The sequence below is a fragment of the Phyllostomus hastatus genome, unplaced genomic scaffold (assembly GCF_019186645.2).
Source record: "Phyllostomus hastatus isolate PE091 unplaced genomic scaffold, TTU_PhHast_1.1 phas_scaffold_501, whole genome shotgun sequence".
Lineage (NCBI taxonomy): Eukaryota > Metazoa > Chordata > Mammalia > Chiroptera > Phyllostomidae > Phyllostomus > Phyllostomus hastatus.
Window position 1 is genome coordinate 40,389,866 of NW_025334033.1, and position 22,012 is coordinate 40,411,877.

The following is a 22,012-nucleotide window of genomic DNA, read 5'->3' on the forward strand; positions in this document are numbered from 1 at the left end:
CCTTCAGAAATTTTTTCTTGGTCAAGTGCCTCAGACCATACATGCATAGCCAATTTTATTATAATGTGATATGTCATTTATTAGTTAATATTAATGATAGTGAGCCATCAAAGCCTTAGTTTGATGATGTAATAAACTTAGCAGCTTTAGTCATATATTTTTTATATCTTAATTAACTACCCCTTTTAAGGAAGGCACAAGAGAATAATATAAAAGCTAAAGTTATCATTTAGTCTTGTTGGCATTACATTGCTATGAGTGTCAAGAAAATTTGATGGGTCAAAGAATTGATCCATTTCACCTTAACAGCAGGTTTTCTTATGGAAATTGTGGAAACCTAGAAACACCAGCTTACTGAAACCTGGACATCAGTTTATTTGCATTTAAATTCACATCTATTTATATCCTAACTACTCTCACAAAAACATACCCAAGTTCTACTGACACCACTACCACCTATCCCATTCCAAAATCCCTTCTGGAAAAGGTGTTCCATTTACTGGAGAGTTTCAAACAATAAATTTTATTCTCCCCTCTAAATTTCCCAATGGAATATAGTGCTCCATTTGAAAAAATATAGAACATTGACTCAGGTAAACATTTTTCCTAACAAATAACTTTCCGAGAAAGTACTCTCATAAAAATCTCTTCCTATTATTATTAGCACCTTCCCCATCTTGCTCCATAGTTACAAGTCAAAATCTGAAGAAATGATTTATTTAAACCTACTGCCTATTCTACTTGCACTGTTTCTCTTTCCTTTTACTGCTCAATTTATCCAGCAGAAAGTATGTCTCCTACCTACAATTCTTTTCATTCCTTCCCTACCTACAATTCTTTTCATTCCTTCCCTCATTGACTTTTCAACTCAATAGCTATCACCATCATATTTAATCACTTTCTGAGATAATAAATAAAATATTTTTGTTCCAAATCTAATGGTCTTTTCTCAGTTTTATCCCCCCCCCTTTTTTTTTTGTCTAACTTCTTCTGTGTTTGATCTCATTAAAATTATCCAGAACCCTGACTTCCAAGATACTACTCTCTTCTAGTTCTCCCACCTCACCTACTGGCCCCTCTGATTTTGGCTTATGTCTTTCTCTCTCACTGTCACCACCCAAATATGGGCTCTTATCAAAGCTTTTTCTTTAATTCTACTCTTCATCCCCTTTTCTTTCCATTGTTCATCCATAACAGCTTCAGTTCTCACTTCTGTGCTTTAAGCAGTTTTAAACTCCCAAATCTACACTTCCAGTTCTATCCTATTATCTGAAAATTATCCAAATATTTACATTTACATGTTTTGTCATCATTCTGCATCTAATGCTCTATTCCTTAATTTAATAACCTCCTAGTCATTCTACAATTCTCAAATTCACATACTTATTCTTCATAGTCTTTAATACATTTATAATTCTGTATTACTTATATAATTATTATATAAACATCTATCCCACCCACTATGTTTCATGAGACCAGGCCCAGCCTCCTCTGTCTCTTCTCTCCACAACGCTCACAAACACCTTGGCAGTAGTTACAACAAATAGGTTACAGCAGTAGTTTGTCATAATGGCTATAATCCTACATCAATTCACAAGCAACTCCAAGGTAATAAATGCTTCTTCATTCTAAGAACAGTCCTTATAGAAAAAACTGTCACAGAAGAGGAAGTAAAGCAATGTGAATCTGCTAATGCAAATTTATTTACATGAATGGCAATAAGGCCAGTGGGAAAAACAACAGGCCTAAAGTATGCCAGGATATTCAAATATGCATGACTAAATTTACATTATAATATTGTAAAACAAAAACCTTTTTTTTTGTTTCCTCATTTGATTCCCTGCATTGGGATTAGTGCTGCTTACTTCCCTGGCCAAATTAGGTGTATACATTCACCACCTCCTTGAATTACCAAGGCCATACTATGGGTAGTTGTTTGATAACTCTGCTGTCTATTCCTGACAATAATCCTAATGCTAGTGGGTTTCCCTCCAAGTGTGTGCAAACCACAGTAGGCAAATGCAAAATACCCAGCCTTTTTTGTTTTTGTAGATCTTGTAGACACCATTTAATGTTAATCCAATCATCCATTGTTTCACTATACATACTATCATCAAATAAACTGTGATTGAGGGTCATATTTCAAAGGTCATAATATGCAAGACTGAGCAAAAGAGCATGACGTTGAATGGAGGTCCCATCTCCCCTATAATCCACAAGCAGCAGGATTGGTAGAAAGGAAAAATAGACTATTAAAGCAGATTACATTACTAACAGGTAAAACTACCATGGCCGAGTAGACTCAAGTACTGTCCCAGGCTATGATATAGCGTATAATATAATACATTAATCAACCAGTAGGGCCTATTTCCCCATATGTCAGACTAGGAACTCCTGCCTTAAGACACCAACATTATAAAGACATGGAAATTGCAGAAAATGACCATTACCTTGGCTCTCACCAGAGACCAATGTACTATGCTGCTGACAAGGCCCACCAAGGCCCCATTATACCTGGGAAAAGTGTCATCTACTGAAATTTGCAAGGGAATTGCCCCCCCAGGATGGCCAGATAGCTGCCGGACAAGCCACCCCCACGCTAGTAAAACTCCTTCCTGACTACTTGGAGCACATTGGTGAAAAGGGGGCTTGTGTAAGATTGTAAGACCCAGTGAGGGGTGAAGTGTTGGAGTTCCTCAAAATGACGTGATTTCCAGTTGACCTACAAGCAGGACCCAGGCAATCAGAGTCTCCTCACCACCTCCCCTGTCCCTGGACTACATGTTCTGCCTACTATTTTTACAATGGGAGCCATCTTCAAGGCCTTGAAAAAGTAAGGTGTTGTGGAAACCATCTGGGCTGAATATATGACTGAACCCAGTTAAGGTCTCTATATATGTAAACTTTTAAGATTTGGTGGGTAGGTATTGTGATCTATTCATCTTCACTGCCCAAGACAAGCTGTGGAAGTTCCCTTGCTTATTAAACCTGCTCCCTACCAATCTGGAATGGTCTGCCTCTTTATTTGATCTCTTCCTGGCTCCACATATTGGACCAGTTTACAAACAACACAATTCCATGGAAATTCCCACTGGACTTTCGGTGGTGGCAAAAAAGACACTTGACAAAACTGAATAAAAAGAATAAATGTCCCAATCAAGGGACATAAGTGGGAAATTCTCATAATAAGAAGTTTAAATGACAAATAAAATATGTGTGAATGCATAACTTTATTAATAATAAAAATGTCTATTTTAAAAAATGAGAGACCATATTTTCACCTACCAAGCTGGCAAAGATTTAAAAGAATAATGGACCCTGGCTGGTGTGGCTCAGTGGACTGAGTGCCAGCCTGCAACTAAAAAGTCACTGGTTCCATTCCCTGTCAGGGCACATGCCTGGGTTTTGGGCCAGATCCCCAGTTGGGGGTGTATAAGAGGCAGCCAATCAATGTTTCTCTCACACATTGATGTTCCTCTCCTTATCTTTTTCCCTTCTTTCCACTCTCTGAAAAATAAATAAATGAAATATTTAAAAAAGAAAAGAAAAGAAGAAGAAAGGTCAAGATATGGGGATAATGGCACTCTTATATAGTATAGAAAGATGTAAAAATTGTTTAAAATTCTTCTGGATAAAAATTTGAAAATATATATTAATTTTTTAAATGTATAAACCTATTACCTATTTATTTCACTTCCAAGAATTTGAAGGAAAAAATTGGACAATGCATAAAGTTATTCATTGCTTTATTGTTTATAATGGTGAAAAACTAAAATCAGTTTAAACACACATCAATAAGGGACTTGTTAAATAAATTACGGTGTGTATGCTGTGGAATACAACACAGTCATTCAAAATGACAACATGTGTTTATTAGAAGGAAAAATGTTAAAAAATGTTATCATGAAAAAAGGTCGTAAAACAACATAGATATTGCTGTGGCCAGTGTGGCTCATTGGTTGGAGTGTCGTCCAGGAATCGAAAGGTTGCCAATTCCATTCCTGGTCCAGGCACTTACCTAGGTCACAGGTTCAGTCCCCAGTCTGGATGCCTACTTGGGAGACAATTAATCAATATTTCTCTCTCTCTCTCTCTTCCTCTTTCTCTAAAAGCAATGGAAAAATGTCCTCAGGTGAGGAGTGTGTGTGTGTATGTGTATTATAGTTTGTCCAGAAGGTATCCATCCATGTGCTGTGAAAAATACAGACATTTATTGAAGAAGATATGTAGGAAAATTACACCTCATTCCTCTTCAAAGTAGGCACCTTGGGACCTCACACAGTTCTCCTAGCATCTCTTCCACTGTTCAAAACACTCTGCAAAATCCTTTATTGGAATCACCATCAGCTGCCCTGTCATTTTTTCCTGAATTTCATCAATGGTCTGAAATCTATTCCCTTTCAAAGGTGATTTTAGTTTTGGGAAAAGCCAGTTGCAGGGTGCCAAATCTGGCTATAAAGGGGCTGAGTCATCTGGATTGCCAATCTTTGTTGATTGCAACCTGTACACGTTCAACATTCTCAGGTGTTCTGCTGGTTGTATGCCTTCCAGAACGTGGATCACTTTTGACAGATTCTAGACCATCTTTGAAGCATTTGTGCCACACTTTTATTTGCGCTGAACTCATTGCATCGTCCCCGAAAGCCTTCTGAATCATCCAAATAGTTTCCACAGAGGAATGTTCCAGCTTAATGCAAAATATGATGCAGATTCATTGTTCTACTCACTCAGTCATTTTCAATGTGATCCCCACATTGTACACATGCTTACTCAATGGCATCGATCATCCCCACTGACTAATATGGTGAAGGTGTCATTGTTCAACATGCGCATTCCAGTCCACTCTCCTTGGCTGCCAGGTTACACTGATGTCACACAAATCATTCTTGTTTTATTAAAAATGGCTGGACTTTTTCCAGGCAGGCCTTATGAATATGTATATATATGAATAAGAATATATATCCAAAAAATGGAGTTATGTATTGGAGGATGGGCCCCTTGTAGTACAAGCTTCCCCACTGGGTGAGTGTTCTAGGAACCCATCTGTATCAGTGTACCAGCTGGTGTTGTTGGGAGAGGCTGCACTTAGCTTAAGTGAATTGGTTTTTTTAAGACTCTTTCAACACATTTGCCCATTTCCTGATGGGTAATTTACCAGCACACCTGCCCACACTGCACTGAGTGTTCAGCAGTTTTTGACTAAAAATGGCATAACCCCCATGCCCCGCTTCATTCACCCAATCTCATCCCTGAACAACCTTTTTTTCCCAGGTGAAAAAAGTCCTCAAAGGGAACCATTTTGCCGATGTGGAGGAGGTGAAACAAGAAACAGCAGAAGCACTAAAAGGCATCAAAATCAACAAGTTCAAAAACTGTTTCGAGCAGCGGAAAAGACATCTCAATAGGTGATTTTATCAAATGGAGAGTACTTTGAAGTGACTGAAATTTAAACATGTAAGACCAAATACACATGTTTTTTATAAATAAATTCCAAGAGGATTTGGGTCCCCTCGTGTATGTGTTGTGCATGTGTGTGTGTGTGTGTGTGCGTATCGATCTTTCACCTTTTACAGTATGGATAATATGACAGTATTTCTGTCAAAAAGAAAAAAATATGTAGCTGTGTGTGTAGAAAACAAAGGTTTATAATGACATGTACCAAGCAATAGTGATTATCTCTGGAACTGTCATTATAAAATAAAATGCTATCACCCACGACTCCATATAAACTTAGTATTTGGATATTTATTGCAACAAGTGTGTATTGCTTTTATGAGGAAACCAAACCAAAACAAAAAAAGTATTTTCAGTAGAGAAAAAAGAATAGCACTCCAGATGAGGAAAATATGTAAGAAAATAATCTAAATATCAATAAGTAAACCAGAGCAAAAAGAAGAATGGAGAGAAATATGTGAGTCTACATGTATGTATATAATAAAAACATACTGTTTACAACTGTGTGACACACTTCTAAATAGTATTCTTGAAACAGAAGGGACACACTCCAGGGAAAACTCTAGGTACACCATTTCAGAAAACTTTGTAACTGGGGTAACAGAGGTGAAGGAAAGTGGGGAAGTGAAAATACTCCAAAAGTCTGATCCTATTTGTATGGGGAGAAGAGTGAGGAAAGTAGTGTCATGGTAGGAAAAACTGCACGCTTTGACAGAGGAAATGTTAAGTATCTTGTTTATAAATAATAGCAGAGTCATATGTAACAATCAAGAGAGCAGGGACAGGAAAGAAAACCTTTGATAGGTTCATACTGCAGAACTTCCAAATTATTATTTCAACCTAGTAAAATAAAGAAATATACAGGTAAACTGCAAATTTCTTCTTATATCTGAGTTGTACTTTGATATGATACAGTAATATGTTTTCACTCTATACTAAAAACATGCAGAGAGGTATGGGATATTTTATCTTATCCTATGAGATAAATTGACTAGTTATTTATTTCAGTTAATGTCCAAAGAGAAGTTTTAAAAGTAAAGCTGAATGTGAAAATGAAGAAATTAATGGAAGGTCTCTTCAGGAATCTTGCCAGCCTTGACACTGAATAATGCTAAGGTGAAAAGTCTATAATTTATAAAAACAAAATCAAAAGGATTAATTTTCTTCTTGTAGATGGACCACTTATAATGTTCTATTCTTTCAATTTACTTCCAAGAAATGTGTGAGACTAGTACATTTGTCATATGTCAATGTGGGAGGCTGGGGAAAAGCTCCCCAAAGATACATTCACTTCTTAACCCCTAGAATCTGAGAATGTCACCTTATAAAACAAAATATGTGATTTAGTTTAGGATCTCAACAGGAGGAGTTTATCCTGGATTATACAAGTAGGCCCTAAATGCAATTATATGCATTTATAAAATATAAACAGAGGGAGTTTTAACAGAGAGAGTGAGAACAAGAGCAGGGGAAGAAAGTGGGGGGAGGAAAAGAGAGCACAACTTAGGAGAGTGAAGGAGGCAGAGACTGCAGAGATGTGCCACAAATTGAGAAATGCCCACAACCACCAGAAGCTGGAAGAAAGAAACTGATTCTCCCCCAGAACCTCTACAAGGAGCACAGCAACTTGATTCAGACTTTTGGCCTTCAGAACTGTGAAGGAATAAATTTCTGTTGTTTTAAACCACCCAGTTTATGGTAATTAATTATAGCAGCCACAGGAAACTAATACAGTGAATATTTGGGGAATTTCAAGTAAACTATCTATTGATTCTTTAGACTGATTTACTGAAAAATTAGTGGTTCACAGAACAGGAAGGCCAACCTCAAAGTAACCTATGGCTTGGAAAATTTCCAGAGACCTAAGCAGAACACCAAAGGATTATGAGACCAAAGACAAGATGAAAAGTAACACAGCATTTATGTAAAGGGTTGAACTAACAGGTTAAGTGGATGGTTTTACACAAGAGGGGAACCAATACTTGCTGCAAATTTACTATGAGCCAGGCATTATGCAAGGAAGAGTCATTCATAATCTCATTTAATCTCCATAACTACTGTCTATGATAAGCATATCCAATAAGGAAACAGGGTACTAAAAGCATGTGGTTAGTGTAATTATTTAAACTCAAGTTATGTAGAGTCCTGGCTCTTTTTACTATTTTATCTGCTTCTGTGAAGTTCAGTTGGAGAAGCATCACTGCCCTAAAACATCATTATCGTGACACTATTCACTTTATCTTTGATAAACACTCCCGTCCCCTATCTACTTCAAGGAGTGAGCACTTTTTCTTTGTCTACCTCACCATTTTAACAAGCCTTAGTTTAGTGAGGAGATATTTGGCAATGATGAAAGGGAAGTGGAGGAAAGAGTCATAGAATAAAAACAAACAGAAAAGGAAAGGGAAAACATAAATACAAATTATTACAATACAGAGAACTATCAATCATTGGGAAATAGAAACTTTCAGAGTCCATGAAAAGGACTGATAAGAATAAAAAGGTAGACAAGGAGAAAGGAGATGAGAGTGGTAGAAAATGCAACTAAATAAAGGGTAAAAATTAAAAATTAAAATTAAAAAATAAATTCAGCCCAAATTTGAATAGCTATAATGACAAATTATCTTATATTAATTTCACCAAAACCTAGGAATGGCATAGGTTTTGGTGAAATTAATGACAAACCAGAATTCCATAGTTTGAAGAAGCTGGGAAAAATATCAGCTGTTAAAGGAAACATGCACACATTTCTCTGCCCCCTTTTTTTCCCCCTAAATCTACTCCCACTGTCTGCCTATATAATTCCCTGCCAGAGCTTTGCAGCTGGTCCCCACTGGGGCTTAAGCAGACTCCTCTCTGTGTTTCCATTTAAAAATCTTTATTTCAATAGGTGGGCCTAGAGCATCTGCACTCCCAAAATTACCACACAACTGATCCAAAATGATTGAAACAAAATTGGTTTCAAAAATTGCCCTTAGGCTGAAAAGAAGATGAAGGCTAACATTTCAGACCTAAAGAAACATTTATCACAATTCTGTGGTCTGTAATAGACTTCTGTAATTGTAATAGAAATCTTGACAGCTTGCTAATTATAGAAATGCTAGTGAGCATCACTGTTATTTTTTTGAAAGATCTGACAAATGAGCTTGGAGGGTTTTTTGTTGTTGTTGTTGTTGTTGTTGTTTTTGTTGTTTTGTTTTTTACCAAGCCTTACAACACCTCAATTCCAATCGCTCCTCCCCCAAGAGGCTGGATTCAGTTCCATTTTCCTGATAATATACAGTGTGATGACTTAGAAAAAGGTCTTCAGTAAACCCAGACTCTAAGTCCCGCCCCCCTCAAAGAAGACAACTGAAGTCTCAGAGCCACATTTGAGATTTGAGAACTTTTTATGGTTTGCAAGGGTACACCTGTTGACAAGACTCCGAGGAGTTAAAATCTCTCTGAGACCCACAAACTAGAGTGCACCAAACTCTGAAAGTCACAGCAATGGGAAACAGCATAGGGCTTTACACACATTCATGAGTGATTCGCATCCTCTACCCTCAAACTCAACTGGAATTACACCTTCTTCCTGGGTTAGGGAAAGCAAGGCATATGTAATGGACACAGGTTCGAATCTGTATTTTAAATCTCTCAGCCACTAACTAGCTGTGTAATATGAGTAATCATTTAACCTCTTTGGTTTTCATATTTTATTCACTTGTAAAATGGAGATGGCCTGAGAAATAACCTTCAAGCATTGTTGTCTGTCTCAGCAAATACTCAAAAAGCATGGATTACAACATAATAGAAACACTTTCCCAGAGATATTTTTAAATATTTAAGTATTCAGCCAGTATAAGTATCATTTACAGTAAATTTTAAGAAACAAAATTACAGTAGGTTCTTAGGAACAACTTTTATCAGAATGGCCTAGAATTAAGGTGAAATTAAAAGGACATTGATTCCTTTGAAAGTTCTTCAACTTTGAAATAAACAGAATTTTAGCAAGTGTTAGTAATGTCTGTGCCATGTTGCTTATTTGGAATCCTTGGAACAGGGTCTTAACAGTGGTGCTACTAACGTTTTGTTATGGGGCTGACCTGTCCATCCATTGCAAGGTATTCAGCACCATCTCTGGCCTTCACCTATTAGATATCAGTTTTGACAACCAAAAATGTCTTCAGACATTGTCAAATGTTCCCTAGAAGGGGGGAATAAAATTGCCCTCTGTTGAGATTTGCTACTTTGAAGGGTAACACGCTATGTAAATGTATTTCTTGTAATGAAGCTTTTAAAAAGTAGATTCTACTAACCAAATGGGTCAACTCAGTGAATTTAAGGTATTTCTTGGAGACTAATGCCTCTCTTTGATTTTACAATACCCAAGGAGAATTATCATTTACCACACATATAACACATGTAACTAATACATAAATATGGCACACATACAATTTAATGTCATAATGTTTGGCTGATCCTAGAGGACATAAACAAACTCATACTTTTTCACTTCATTGAATTTTAAGGTTTCTATGTGTATTTTAGAAAGATACTTTGATCTTGGATTTGAACATGGTCAAAAATAACCTGGTGGTAGAAAAAAAGGTCAAGCAGAAAACTATGAATTAATCATTCTTTCAGACATTCAACTAATGTTTCATTACTGATACCAAAGTGTTTACAAATGACACACTGGTTACATTTTTAAGCATTAATCCTTCACAGAAGAACTCATTGATAGATACATAGCCCCAAACAAACTATCTTGTGCTGTTTTTAGCACTGTGAAGATTTAGGCTTACCCCACAGAAGCAGAAAAGAGAGAGAAAAGTGAATTCAAGACCATAGATTAAGCAAGGAATATGACTTGCAATATACTCTTTGGTTAAAATACAAATTCTCACCCAAATGTCTAGGAGCAAATACAAACAAGAGGTCAAAACAGAGTTGCATAGTCAACCTAACATTTACAGAAGAACAATAGTGCTAGTTGTTAGTTTCAAATGGCACATTTTCCCAATTTAAACTTATAAAATTTTTCTCCACTTAACATAAACATCATTTTCAAAGTAGCTGGTGAACAAATTTGCAAATAACAACAAAAATATCCCAATCTTTTAAAATTACATCAATATTTTAATTGTAATACTTTTTGTCAGTTAATTTTACAGTGCCATTAAATCTACAAAACATGTCCCAATGGTGTTTCTTCTCAGAAATACACAATAAAGTGGCATCTCTATTCTTTGTTACAAGGTACATACCGGCAGGGGTAGAATGCATGGAATAGAGCAATCTACCTTGGGAGCTTATTAGGATAGTTAGTACTTTAAAACTAGGATATTGAATTAATTCCATAATCTGAAGACCTGGATCATCAAATTACATAAACAAATACATGTACCTATATTTATGCATATAATATCATTTGAAAATCAGAATCCTAAATTCAATAGTAAATGCTTGAGAGTGTGAAATTCTAATACTCTAATTCTAAAGACAGTAATTTTAATTTTCTAGACTTTTTTTTACATTATTCTCACCCACTGGCAACATACATCTTTGAGGTGGGGAGGAATCAAGATTTCTTCCCTCAAAATCAAAATGAACATATTAAAAACCCAAAAGACTGGGACCACACTGTCTTCTAGTCTGTGACTGACTCTCACATGCAGCACAAGTACCTTTATCAAGGAATTCAGATACATGCAATTGCTACGTTCTTAAAACCCCTGACTATGTGAAATGGTGTAGCAAAGGAAAAAAAGGCATAATTTATGTCACAGGTGTTTGATTTAGGAAGAGTCAGATAAAAGACAAGACAAGAGATTGGAACCTGGAGGTAGTGTCTTCACTTAAGCAGTGCTCTCCACTGCAAATCTTTCAGCAGACTACAACCTAGACTCCACGTGTCCCTCTGCTCCAGAGAGGAAAATCAGAAAGGGCAAGAGGAGGTGTGCAGAGAATCCCAGGCTGAACACCGAAGATTTCTACTATGAACCTCACAACTTCCTGAGGGCATTTTGCCCTGCTGCTTCCACACTTAACAGTTAGACGCAGAATCTGCCGGTAGCGGGGGAGAGGGGCGCAATGTCTTCTGTTTGTTTTTTTCTCTCTCTCTCCACATTTTCCCCACGAAGTAAAACTCTGAGTCCGCAGAAAGCAGAATAGACGACTATGGATTTCCAGTGAGAATTAAGCATTTGCCCAAGGCCTCCCAAATCTACTAGCTGCAAACCAACAAGAGAAAGTTTCAAAATTGCCCAAGTAGGCCGGATGCCAAGGGCTGCCACTGCACTTTCTAGGTTTCCTGGTCAAGCGTAAAAGAAAACAATGGAATGGGGGTGGGGGGGGTAGCAAGTAGTACCGCAAAATTGGTAAAAATCTATCCTTTGGTAAAATTAGGGAAAATCAACCCGAAGGTCCGGCTTTCGCCTGGCAAACGCCAGAGAAGTGCCCTTTAAAGGCGGGGTGTGGGTCACCGCCTGCTCCACTACAAGGCTGTTTCTAAGGAACTCGGGGGAGTTTCTCCCATTGCCAGGGATGGGGAGCTCGCATAGTTATTCCGTGTGTCCTTTCCCCGGGTGAAGCTGATGAACGAAAACACAAATCTAATGCTCGGGGGGGGGGCAGTTTATTTCCTTCGAGCTAACACACTTAAACCAAGTTCCCCTGAGAGGGCGAAGATGGGATTTCCTGACAGCAGACCCTGGCCTCCAGACACTTCTCAGACGCCGTCCGCCCGGCTCCCAGACTCTGCGCCTGGCGGGGCTCGGACTCGGCCGCTGGGAGCCTGCGCCCTTTCCCAGGGACTCCAGTCAGCCAGTCCTCGCTCTGGGCCTCAGTACTCCGGGCGCCCTAGACGCGCCTAAGCCAAAGCACCCTCTCGTCTACTATTGGCACAACTAGTGACCAACAAATGGAATAAATATTCCCATTTCCTGGGTAGGGCACCTAGGCTCAGAAAATTAAGACGACTTGCTCACAAACACTAAGGGTAAGAAGCCGGTTACCCCCGAATTCACGGCTTTCAACCTGTGCAGCAAAAGGGTGCTGGAGGCGCGGTCCCCTCCAGCCGGCTCTGGGCTCTTGCGGTGGCTTCTGCGTGCAGACGGGAAGCCTGAAGCAACTCTGCTGGGAGAGCGCGCAGGGGCAGGCATCCCGAGGAGGGAATTCAGAAACCTCAGCAAACTGGAGCGGGGCCCAAGCTTTCCTCCCCCCCGGCCAGAAGTGCCAGAAGGAAGCCCCGGCGAGGCCCGGCTTCACCCCGGCCCAGCCCCCAGGAGTCGCGGAGAGTTCTGCCCTGCCGGTTGTGGCCCCTTGTGTGTGATGGTTCTCACTAACAGTTGTCCTTTGGAAGTCACCCCAAGGTAGGGAAGGTTTGTGCTTTGTCATTATCCTCATCTCCCTTCTTGTTTTGCCTCTGCCCTGTCGCATTTCAAGAAAATGAACTTTTAGAAAAGAAAGCCTCTCCATTGAGGTGGCTGGCAATCTCACAGAAATGATGTAAAGGGCTGCAGGGCTTTTTCTTCCCTTCTGCTACTTTATTTTCGAGTGAACTGTGAAGATCTGTGAATATAATATCAGGATTTCCCGTCAGAACGAGCTTTGCCCTGCGCTCAGGCGTGGCGTGATCTGACCCGACACCTCCAACCATCTGTGCTATCTATCTGCCTTCTGATTTACCGGAGCCGTGCACGCCGCGGACGAATTGTGCTTGATACTAAAGAAAAGACAGCCTGGGCCCAGTGCAGTCTGAGGCGAACATTCCTATCTGACTCTTTTCTAGGGAGGGCCTTCCAAAGATTGTTTTCCCCTCCCAATTATTTTCTTCAAGTAAAACAACCCCCTGTCAAAGACCCAGGTGAGATCATGGTTTCTTTTTATCTAGGCCTCAGGAAATGGTATTATGTGAATGTCAATTGGGAATCAATAAAAGTTGCCAATTCAATCTGGTGGCCCAAAGGCAGAGCTGCCAAGAAGGCCCTTCTCTGCAGGAGGGGTCAGTGCTCCGTGGCTTAATAAGCACTTTCTGCCTGCTCCCCCCCAAAAACCTTTGCTGCGGTCTCCCCTCCTTCCCCTTCTCTATTTTACTTCTCCCCTGAATTACTTTTGGGCTAAAATGCCAAGGTTAGAGGTTCTACCCTCAGTTTAAGAGTTCAACGTTCTATCTTCTAGCACAGGGTAGGGGAGAAAATTAGCCTGCAAGAAAAAGAGCAAATCGATATTTTAAAAAAAGGTCTTTGAAATAAGCTTTTAAATTGCTGTCCTGACCTACCAATGACTTCTCACTCTAGATGCGCCTGTGCCGCACGTTTGTTCAAGTCCATTAAACTGGAGGTGGGGGGGGCTGAAAAGTATAAACTTTGGGGGGGGGGTATGATGCCTCTTTTCTTGAGAGTGTTTGACTTCGCGGTCAGCACCTGTGTTATCAGGTGTGCGAGTGTCCTAGCTCGTGTTTTCAATGATTTCAAGAGTCTGCATGTGGCGGGAGTAGAGTCCCAACTGACCTCTTCTACAGATCCCCGGTCCGTTCCTTCTGCTTCAGATTCGATTCCCACCGGGCTCTGTGGCAGCTGGAAAAGGAGGAAAGGCGTGTAGGGATGGGTGCTGAGAAGAAATGAGGCGATCCACTTCCCCTCCCTCCCCATTGGTGCGCTCCCCACACTGTTAGCCGTTTGGTTACAACTACACTTGACGGATTCTTGTAGGATTTCGATCTGGCCAGTCCTCTTTGTCCTCTGGAGACCTCCTGACCCAGGCAGAGCATCTCCCCAAAGTGGATTCCAGTAGCATCACTGTCTCTTTGGGGGCGGAGGAAGGGAGGGAGAATGGAGAAACAAGGCTAGGGAGGCGGGGGGTGAGTCGAAACGATGCTGTTCTCGCCTCTCTTTTTCTCCCAGACTCTCGCAAGTCCTTTCCTCCCCCAGGTTCTGTAAAATACTGCGGAAAAGTCCACGGGAAACGGCGGGCGCTGTCGAGAGCGGGGAGGTGCTGAAATGGCCTAGACGCCCTAGTTGCAGTCTTGATTGGCAGAGCCGGCCAGTGACTGACAGGGGGTCTCCATGGCGCCCGCGCGGCCAATCCTCCCACCCCAGTAGAGATGCCGGCTCGCCCGCCTGCGTGCCCTAAGCCCGCGGAGCCGAACCTGAGCCGGGGAGCCGGAGCCGGAGCCGGCATCTCCTCCAATCCCTCTCGCTCGCTCGCTCCCCACAGTTGCACTGCCAGCGTCTCCCCAGCAGTGTCTCCGGCTGCCCTGAACTGGTTCACGGAGGAGAGTCTGGCGCATCCGGCTGGGCCCGTGGGCGTCTGCTGCGTGTCCTGTTCCCCGCTCAGCGCTCCGGCTGCCGCCAGCGCTGCGTCGATGTTCCAGCTGCCCATCTTGAATTTCAGCCCCCAGCAAGTAGCGGGGGTATGCGAGACTCTGGAGGAGAGCGGCGACGTGGAGCGCCTGGGTCGCTTCCTCTGGTCACTGCCCGTGGCCCCTGCGGCCTGCGAGGCCCTCAACAAAAATGAGTCGGTACTTCGAGCGCGAGCCATCGTGGCCTTTCACGGTGGCAACTACCGGGAGCTCTACCATATCCTGGAAAACCACAAGTTCACCAAGGAGTCCCACGCCAAGCTGCAGGCGCTGTGGCTCGAAGCGCATTACCAGGAAGCCGAGAAGCTACGTGGACGGCCCCTGGGGCCGGTGGACAAGTACCGCGTGAGGAAGAAGTTCCCACTGCCGCGCACCATTTGGGACGGCGAACAGAAGACACACTGCTTCAAGGAGCGCACGCGGCACCTGCTGCGGGAGTGGTACCTGCAGGACCCGTACCCCAACCCCAGCAAAAAACGTGAGCTTGCCCAGGCAACCGGACTGACCCCCACGCAGGTGGGCAACTGGTTCAAAAACCGCCGACAGAGGGACCGGGCAGCTGCCGCAAAGAACAGGTCAGTACCTAGAGTCTCTTCGCCTGGTGCTCGCCGCGGAGGGGACGGGCGACAGCACCGTGGACGCGCTTTCCTAGGGCCTTGGAGACTTGGACTCAGCAGAGGAGGGAGCGAGGTCTGTTTTCAGTCATGAGGCCCTGCGCTCTGGGATTCTGGGCAGGGGTTCCCTTCCCGGCTCCTGGTTTCCACCCTCTCGTTCTGGGAGCCTGGGGGTCGATCCAGCAGCTGGTTCCAGTCACCAAATCAAGGCTGCATTGGACGCGGGTGGGGGGGGGGAGAAATAAAATTAAAATCCCAGAAACAGTGAGGGACTTCAAAGCCCAAAGCCCAAAGCTAATCCTTGTCAGCCTTGGCCCAGGCTCTTACAATTAAGTGAAGCCTGGCTTATTAGCAATGTGTCAGTTTATTGTCATGTTTAAACCCCATATGCACCCTTCTATGATGCTATGAAAACCGTTTTCAATGAACTTGTGTTTCTAAGAAGTGGGAAGTCGAGTTACCTTCCCACGCGTGGACGACCCAGTCTCAAAACAGAAAATTAGTCCGCTATGGCTTTTCCTTCCCCAGCATGTGGATCTCAATCAGCCACTCGGGCGAAGAACCTAGCCTCTTCGCCCAGGCCCGAACGCTCCCTGCGCCCCCCAGGCAGCGCTCCTTGCCGTTAGCTTTGGGCCAACCACACTTCAGAGGCACACACTTTGGGAAGGGGGCCTCCTGTCCCCGAGCCTACTTTGTCCTTGCCACCCACACCTCATTTATCCTGACAGCATTGTAAATCTCTCAAAGCTGGCCAACAACCGGGAGTGACCCTGTGAGGCCAGCACCCCGAAGAGCGGGCACATTGGGAGCCAACAAAGGACGCTGAAGATGGGTGGGGCCACTGCAGGGCTCTGCCAGGGGCGGCTGCGGACCCTGCCTGGCGGCGCGGGTCCCCACCTCTTACTCGCTTTGACAGCCCCAGTCTGAGGGAGAGCCGCCAACCGCTGGGTGTGAGGGATGCTCGCAAGGGAGCAGCGGAAAGTATGCTGCGTGTGTTCCTTTCCTTCCCCGTAGGCTTCAGCAGCAAGTCCTGTCTCAGGGCTCCGGGCGGGCGCTGAGAGCCGAGGAAGAAGGCGCCACCGAGGTGCTGGGAGCCACCGCCAGCCCGGCCGCCAGCCTATCCAGCAAGGCAGCCACTTCAGCCATCTCCATCACGTCCAGCGACAGCGAGTGCGACATCTAAGCTGCCCACCCAGCAGGCCGAGAAACAGAATCCGTGTATAAAACGACACAAACAAAATGAAGGAGGGAGGGAAGAGAGACGCACCAGGAACTCCGATGATGAGGGGCCCGACAGTTCGGTTGCCAGGTCTCCCCGGTGGTCCGCCCCGGCGTCCGCCCAGCTCCACTGGCCCCTCCGGCCCCTGTCACAGCGGCCCACGGTGAGGCTTGACCCAGCGCCACGTTCTCCTTGCTTTGCTTTTTCCCAAGGATTTTGCAGCAAAGATGCCTCCGGAACCCGAACTACACCTGAGCGCCTGCCCTGAATCTCCCGTGGGTATTTCACGTCAAAAAGACGCTGTTATATATGTATAACTTTTGCTTTGAAGTTTTTAAAACAAAACATATATATGCTGTTTACTTATTTAAAAGACTGCTATGGTAGGTTTCTCTGTATCTTGGGAACTTGCTGTTTCTAAAGGCGCAGGGTGGAGCCGAGGGGTTCTGTGTGAAGAAGCCAAACAATAAAATCCTGGTGAGCAACCTTTCCTACTTAAGGAAGCTACTCTCAGATTCCTACCAAAAAAAAAAATCCTTTTCTTCACCAGGAAGACAAGGGCTCTAATACAAACGGTACCTTTTTCCTTCTGGTATATTTTATGGTAAGTCCATAACCACCTCCCACGTCAAATTGTGTGCCTGTATGTATGTATGTACATATGTATGTATGCATGTGTATGTGTGTGCTATATTTAAACCTAGAAATTGGAGACCTGAGCATCCCCTATAAGGCAATTCCTCACATCCTCAGCAGAGGTAACTATGGCCTATCCACCTGACATGCACATTTAAGTGTCAAAGGCTTTCAAGAACAATTTAGAAGGCCAAGTTCTAGGACTTAATAGTAATTCCTGTTTTATAAAAATGTAAGGCTATTCTGACACAGTCTCTGCAATGAGCAAGGCTCCTCTGAAGCCTCCTCCCGTGCAAAAGCAGGAGGTACCCATCCATGATCATGCTGGCGTGAGTATATACTACATTTAGAACTGAACTCATTAAAATTAGACAAAAGAAGATAGGAGTGGTGGTAGTAACTAGACTAGCATCTTCTTGCTGTAGAAGTAGGTTTTAATCAAATGCATTATTTTCAACAAAAGGAATACACGGGGTGGGGGCAAGAATGTAATCATGACACATATTGAGATGCACTGCAAAGCTGCAGAGAAATGACTAACACTTAAAAAATCTGATTTCTGTATTAAATATGAAACAAATCTTCCAGAGTTTCATTGTCCTGTAATGGCTTCAGTTACGAATATCAAGTATTGTTAGTATTTAATTTGCCCTCCCAAAGTGTGCAGTCATATGCAGGCACAGAGTACACCAAAAAACAAAAACAAAACAGTTCTTACACTAAAAAGTAAATGCCATCCAGAGAGTTTCTAAGGTTTTTTTCCAGTGAAAAGGACTACATATTATAAACTTTGACAGTGATGTTTAAATAACTTGAGCTAAACTTCTTTCCTCAAGCTCCCCTCCCCATGGGTACTTCTCAATTTGCCTTTCTGTCCTGAGCAGATGCTCTTTGGTTCAGAAGTCTGCTAACTTATTTGGATAGAAGTGCCAATGTGCAAACCAAAGATAAGTGAAGTCATGGAAGACAAAAAGCAGTCAAATGGCAAGATATATGGAGAAGCCCAGGACATAAATAAAGGTTGAATTTTGGTTTCTAAATTGCTTAAACAGATTTGACCTCATTGGGGCTTTATAAATCATTGTCATTGTATGCAGCAGCCCTTATCCAGAGAACTGTTGACAATCAAAACTCTCTTGCCCAAGAGCTCTAGGTGGAAGGAGTAGGGAAGTCTCTGGGATCAAGCTGGTGTTCTTCCAAAAAGCAAGTAAATGTCTCACTGTGAGTCCTGAAACACTAGGAAAGTAGAGCTTCCTCCAGACTCAAATATTTTGTTTCCTAGAGTCCCCGGTAATTCCTAGAATGCCGAGGGGCTGGGCCAGGTCTCTGAAGAGGCAAAGGAGACACCTAAATTTTAAGAGGGCACTCACTCTTAAGTCAAGCAAGTGCAAGTCATCTGGGAGTGAATGAGTGCTCCTTAAATTTTGCACTCAAGGCGCCTCCCTAGCTTCCCCCTAGTCCTGAATCTGCCAAGAGTATTGCACTTCTGTGAAAAAAATCAAGAGATTTCCAGTCTCGTTCCCTGGCCTCCCCCTACCCTAATTGTGGAACTGTCCAGAAGCAGCATTTGAAGTAGATAGTTGGTAAATTTCATCTCTTAAGCTATTGCTTCCAGATCCAAGAGGGAAGAAAAAGGACTAATTAGTGGACTAAAGGAATGTGAGATTCTAGAATCCCACCCCACTCACCAATTCAAATAATGCCTGAAAGCAAAAGGAAGTGTCCACTCTGCATTCTCAAAAAAGGCAGGGGGTGCGGTGGGGGGTAAATACTGCTAAGAATGAAGTTTTCTCTTTACAAATAATTTCTAAATAACGCTTAATTGTCCAGAAAAAAACCCAAGTCAAACAGTGATGGAGGATTGTTCTTCCTACTTTGGTGAAAGCCTTTAAAGTATATCTTTCTTTAAAATACATCCAATTTACTTAAAGTAACATGCTGCCTAAGGGTCACATTATAAAGCAGCTATTCTGTTTCACCAATCTGAAGATTTATCTAATTTCACTTTAGACTCTTAAGAGTGGCCTATTATTTAAGAGATTTAAAAAAAAAGTTTATCTGAAACCCGGTGGCACCTAACTGCTTTTGTGAATAGTCAAATCAGACTTTGATGATCAGATGTTGGAAGGTGGTCCAAACCTTCCCATGGACAAGTATTGTAAAAGTTTCATTTTCTGAGATTTGTTTCCGTATTAGTGTTATCCTACTCTAGAAATGTTTTTGTTTTTGTTTCTAATTCCAGGTAGCAGCCATGTGGAAGTTTTCTGAATTTGGAGAAATCTCCATATGATGGCTCTCCTTTGTTTCTTGACATTATTTTCCTGTAACAATTTCCAAAAAAAAGCAGTTACTCCAGCAAAGTGGAAAGAAGCTGCGTTTTTATATTTCAACAGACCTGACCAATGAGAGGATTTCACCCCCAGCCCTAGCTCAGGCTCCTTTCCTGGTTATAAATATTTCAACCACCCGCCAGTTCCACCAAAGGCCGCAGCTCCTCTCTCCTCCGCTTAAGGACCCACTCCGCTTCCACCCGCCGCGCTGGCTCCCCAACCGCCGCCTTTTCTGTCACCAGTTTGTTTATAAAAATCTGGGAGGGAAGGGATGAGAGGCCGGGGATGGGGGAGAACTTGCTCTTTGTTTACATTAAACAAATGACAGTCAAAGAGCTCATGCAAAATCTTCCTTGACCTCGTTCTCTCTAATTTTAACAAAAAGGGGGGAAAAATATTGTATCTAAAGACAACGTGAATGGGGCGGGAGAAAAAGAGAAAACAGCTTTTCGCTCTATTCAGCTGGGACACGGGGGCGCGGACGATTTCCGCTCCCATTGTGAGGCGGGGCCGCGGGGCGGCGGTGAGTGGGGGGTCTGCCCGGCGGCCGGCGGGGCTGTCAGGCGGCTCAGCGTAATCAGGGCTAATGACAGTGGCCCGGCGCTCCGCGGGACAATGCGCGGGGCCGCGGGGTTTTGTCGGCCTGAATGGCTAATAGGCTTGCCTGGGGGTTGCGCGGGGGGCGGTGTCGGGAGGAGGAGGCGGCGGCGAGGGGAGAAGGGGTCATTGTCCGCGCCTGGCCCCGGCGCCGGGGGCGTCCCTCCACCGCGCGCAGGAGCGGCCCCTGGAGGCCTGCTGGCAGAAGGCGCAGGGGCGGCGCGCGCCGCGCGCGGGTGCCCTGGAGGAGGCGGCCCTGAGCTGCGAGGTCGACCCGAACTTTACCCCCCCCCCCCGGGATAAGAGCGTGGACCCCCGTACGCTGGAAGGCCGGTCTTTCCTCCGGGGTCCGAAACGTGACTCTGTGAATGACAGTTTAACACACGCCACCTTTTCCGTCCAGCGCCCTGGGGGACCCCAGACGAGCAGGCCTCGAGCCACTCCGGTTAGACTGCCTGGCTCAAGTAGCTCCAGGAGAGAAACCTCTCAAAACTGGGAGGCGGGGGAGGAATTAAATAAAAATCGAGGTCCAGGGGAGAAGCAGACAAAGGGACGTCCGGAGGCAGCGGAGGCGCGCGCTCGCCCCGGAGCCTCCGGCGGCACACGGTTCGCACCGGGCGGGCGGGCGGGCGGGCGGGCGTGAGTCCCGCGGTTGCACAGGGTGGGAGAACGGTTGCTGCCGCCGGCGCTCGGAGGCGCGGGGCGAGGCGTCGGACTGAAGAGCAGGTAGGCTCCGGACTCGGGGAGACGGATTTGCCGGCTGTAAGGGCTCGAGAAGACTTTGCGCGGCTGGCAGATCCGCGGGGTCAGCCGTCGGGGCGAGCGGCAGGGACGAGGCGCGCAGAGCACCGAATGCCCGCGACGGCACAATTAAACACTGGCAGGTCCCTGCGGCCACCGACACCCCCTCCCCCCTTTTGGAAACTTGGCGATTCCCTTTCAGCTCTTTCGAAGCTCCTCAGGCTAGATCCTGCCTTGCAGCCCTATTTGCTAGAATTTATATTCGCAAACTTCTTTACGAACTACCCTACTGTGAGGGATCCCACTGGCGCTGGCCCCCTTTTCACTTCCTTGCGTGGAGACAAAGGAGTGTGAGAGCGATTTCAGAGCAGAGCAAGCAGTTTCACGACTCCGTGCCTCAGGTCAGGTTTCCGCTTGCTTGCCTTGCCGTTTCCCCTGCCCCGAACGAGGCTCCCTTCCTGGACGGCTAACCTGTCAATCCATCAAGCCTAGCCCACCTCCAAGGAGTCTTGCTTGATTTGCTGGTCCCCCACACAGAGACTTTCCCACTTCCTTGTTAATCCTTCTACCATACCTTGCTAAACGTCTGTTTTAAAGGTGGTGCTACACTTATTTGTATACATTTGACTGCCCCCGCTAGACCGTAAGCTCTTTAAGGACAAGGACCAAATCATATTCATCTTTATAATCCCAGAGCATATAATTATTAGGCGCTCAAATATTTTTTAAAGAGTTTATTAATTTTTTTTAGAGAAGGGAAGGGAGGGAGAAAGAGGAAACATCAATGTGTGGTTTCCTTTCCCGCACCCCCTACTGGGGCCTGGCCCACAACCCAGGCATGTGCCCTGACTCCGAATCAACCGCTGACTGGCAAGCCCGCAGTCAGTCCACTGAGCCACACCAGCCAGGGCAGTGCTCAAATATTTTTAAACTGAATGAATGAATGGATCTTCCTTGAAGCCTGTCTGTTCCAAATTAGTGGAGTAGTGCTGCTAGCTCTAAGCTCATTTGAACCACAGAAGATGACTAATGTAGGCTGGACCCAACGTTCACTTAAATCCTCCCAGCTCAGGTT

At 44.1% G+C, this 22,012-nt stretch overlaps 1 protein-coding gene across 1 annotated transcript; it reads left to right on the forward strand.

Annotated features, from left to right (window-relative positions):
• Positions 1–14,518: 14,518 nt before the first annotated feature.
• Positions 14,519–17,068, forward strand: SIX6 (SIX homeobox 6). Its single transcript, XM_045823401.1, has 2 exons — positions 14,519–15,375; positions 16,429–17,068. The coding sequence occupies exons 1-2, from the start codon at positions 14,543–14,545 to the stop codon at positions 16,595–16,597; spliced, it is 1,002 nt and encodes a 333-aa protein (XP_045679357.1). The 5' UTR covers positions 14,519–14,542; the 3' UTR covers positions 16,598–17,068.
• The last annotated feature ends 4,944 nt before the right edge of the window (positions 17,069–22,012 follow it).

Bases quoted from the DNA above. Each gene is read 5' to 3' on its own strand.
- SIX6 (XM_045823401.1), top strand. From the start codon at position 14,543: ATGCCGGCTCGCCCGCCTGCGTGCCCTAAGCCCGCGGAGCCGAACCTG. The intron at 15,376-16,428 runs GTCAGTACCTAG...CCTTCCCCGTAG, and splicing joins GCAGCTGCCGCAAAGAACAG to GCTTCAGCAGCAAGTCCTGT.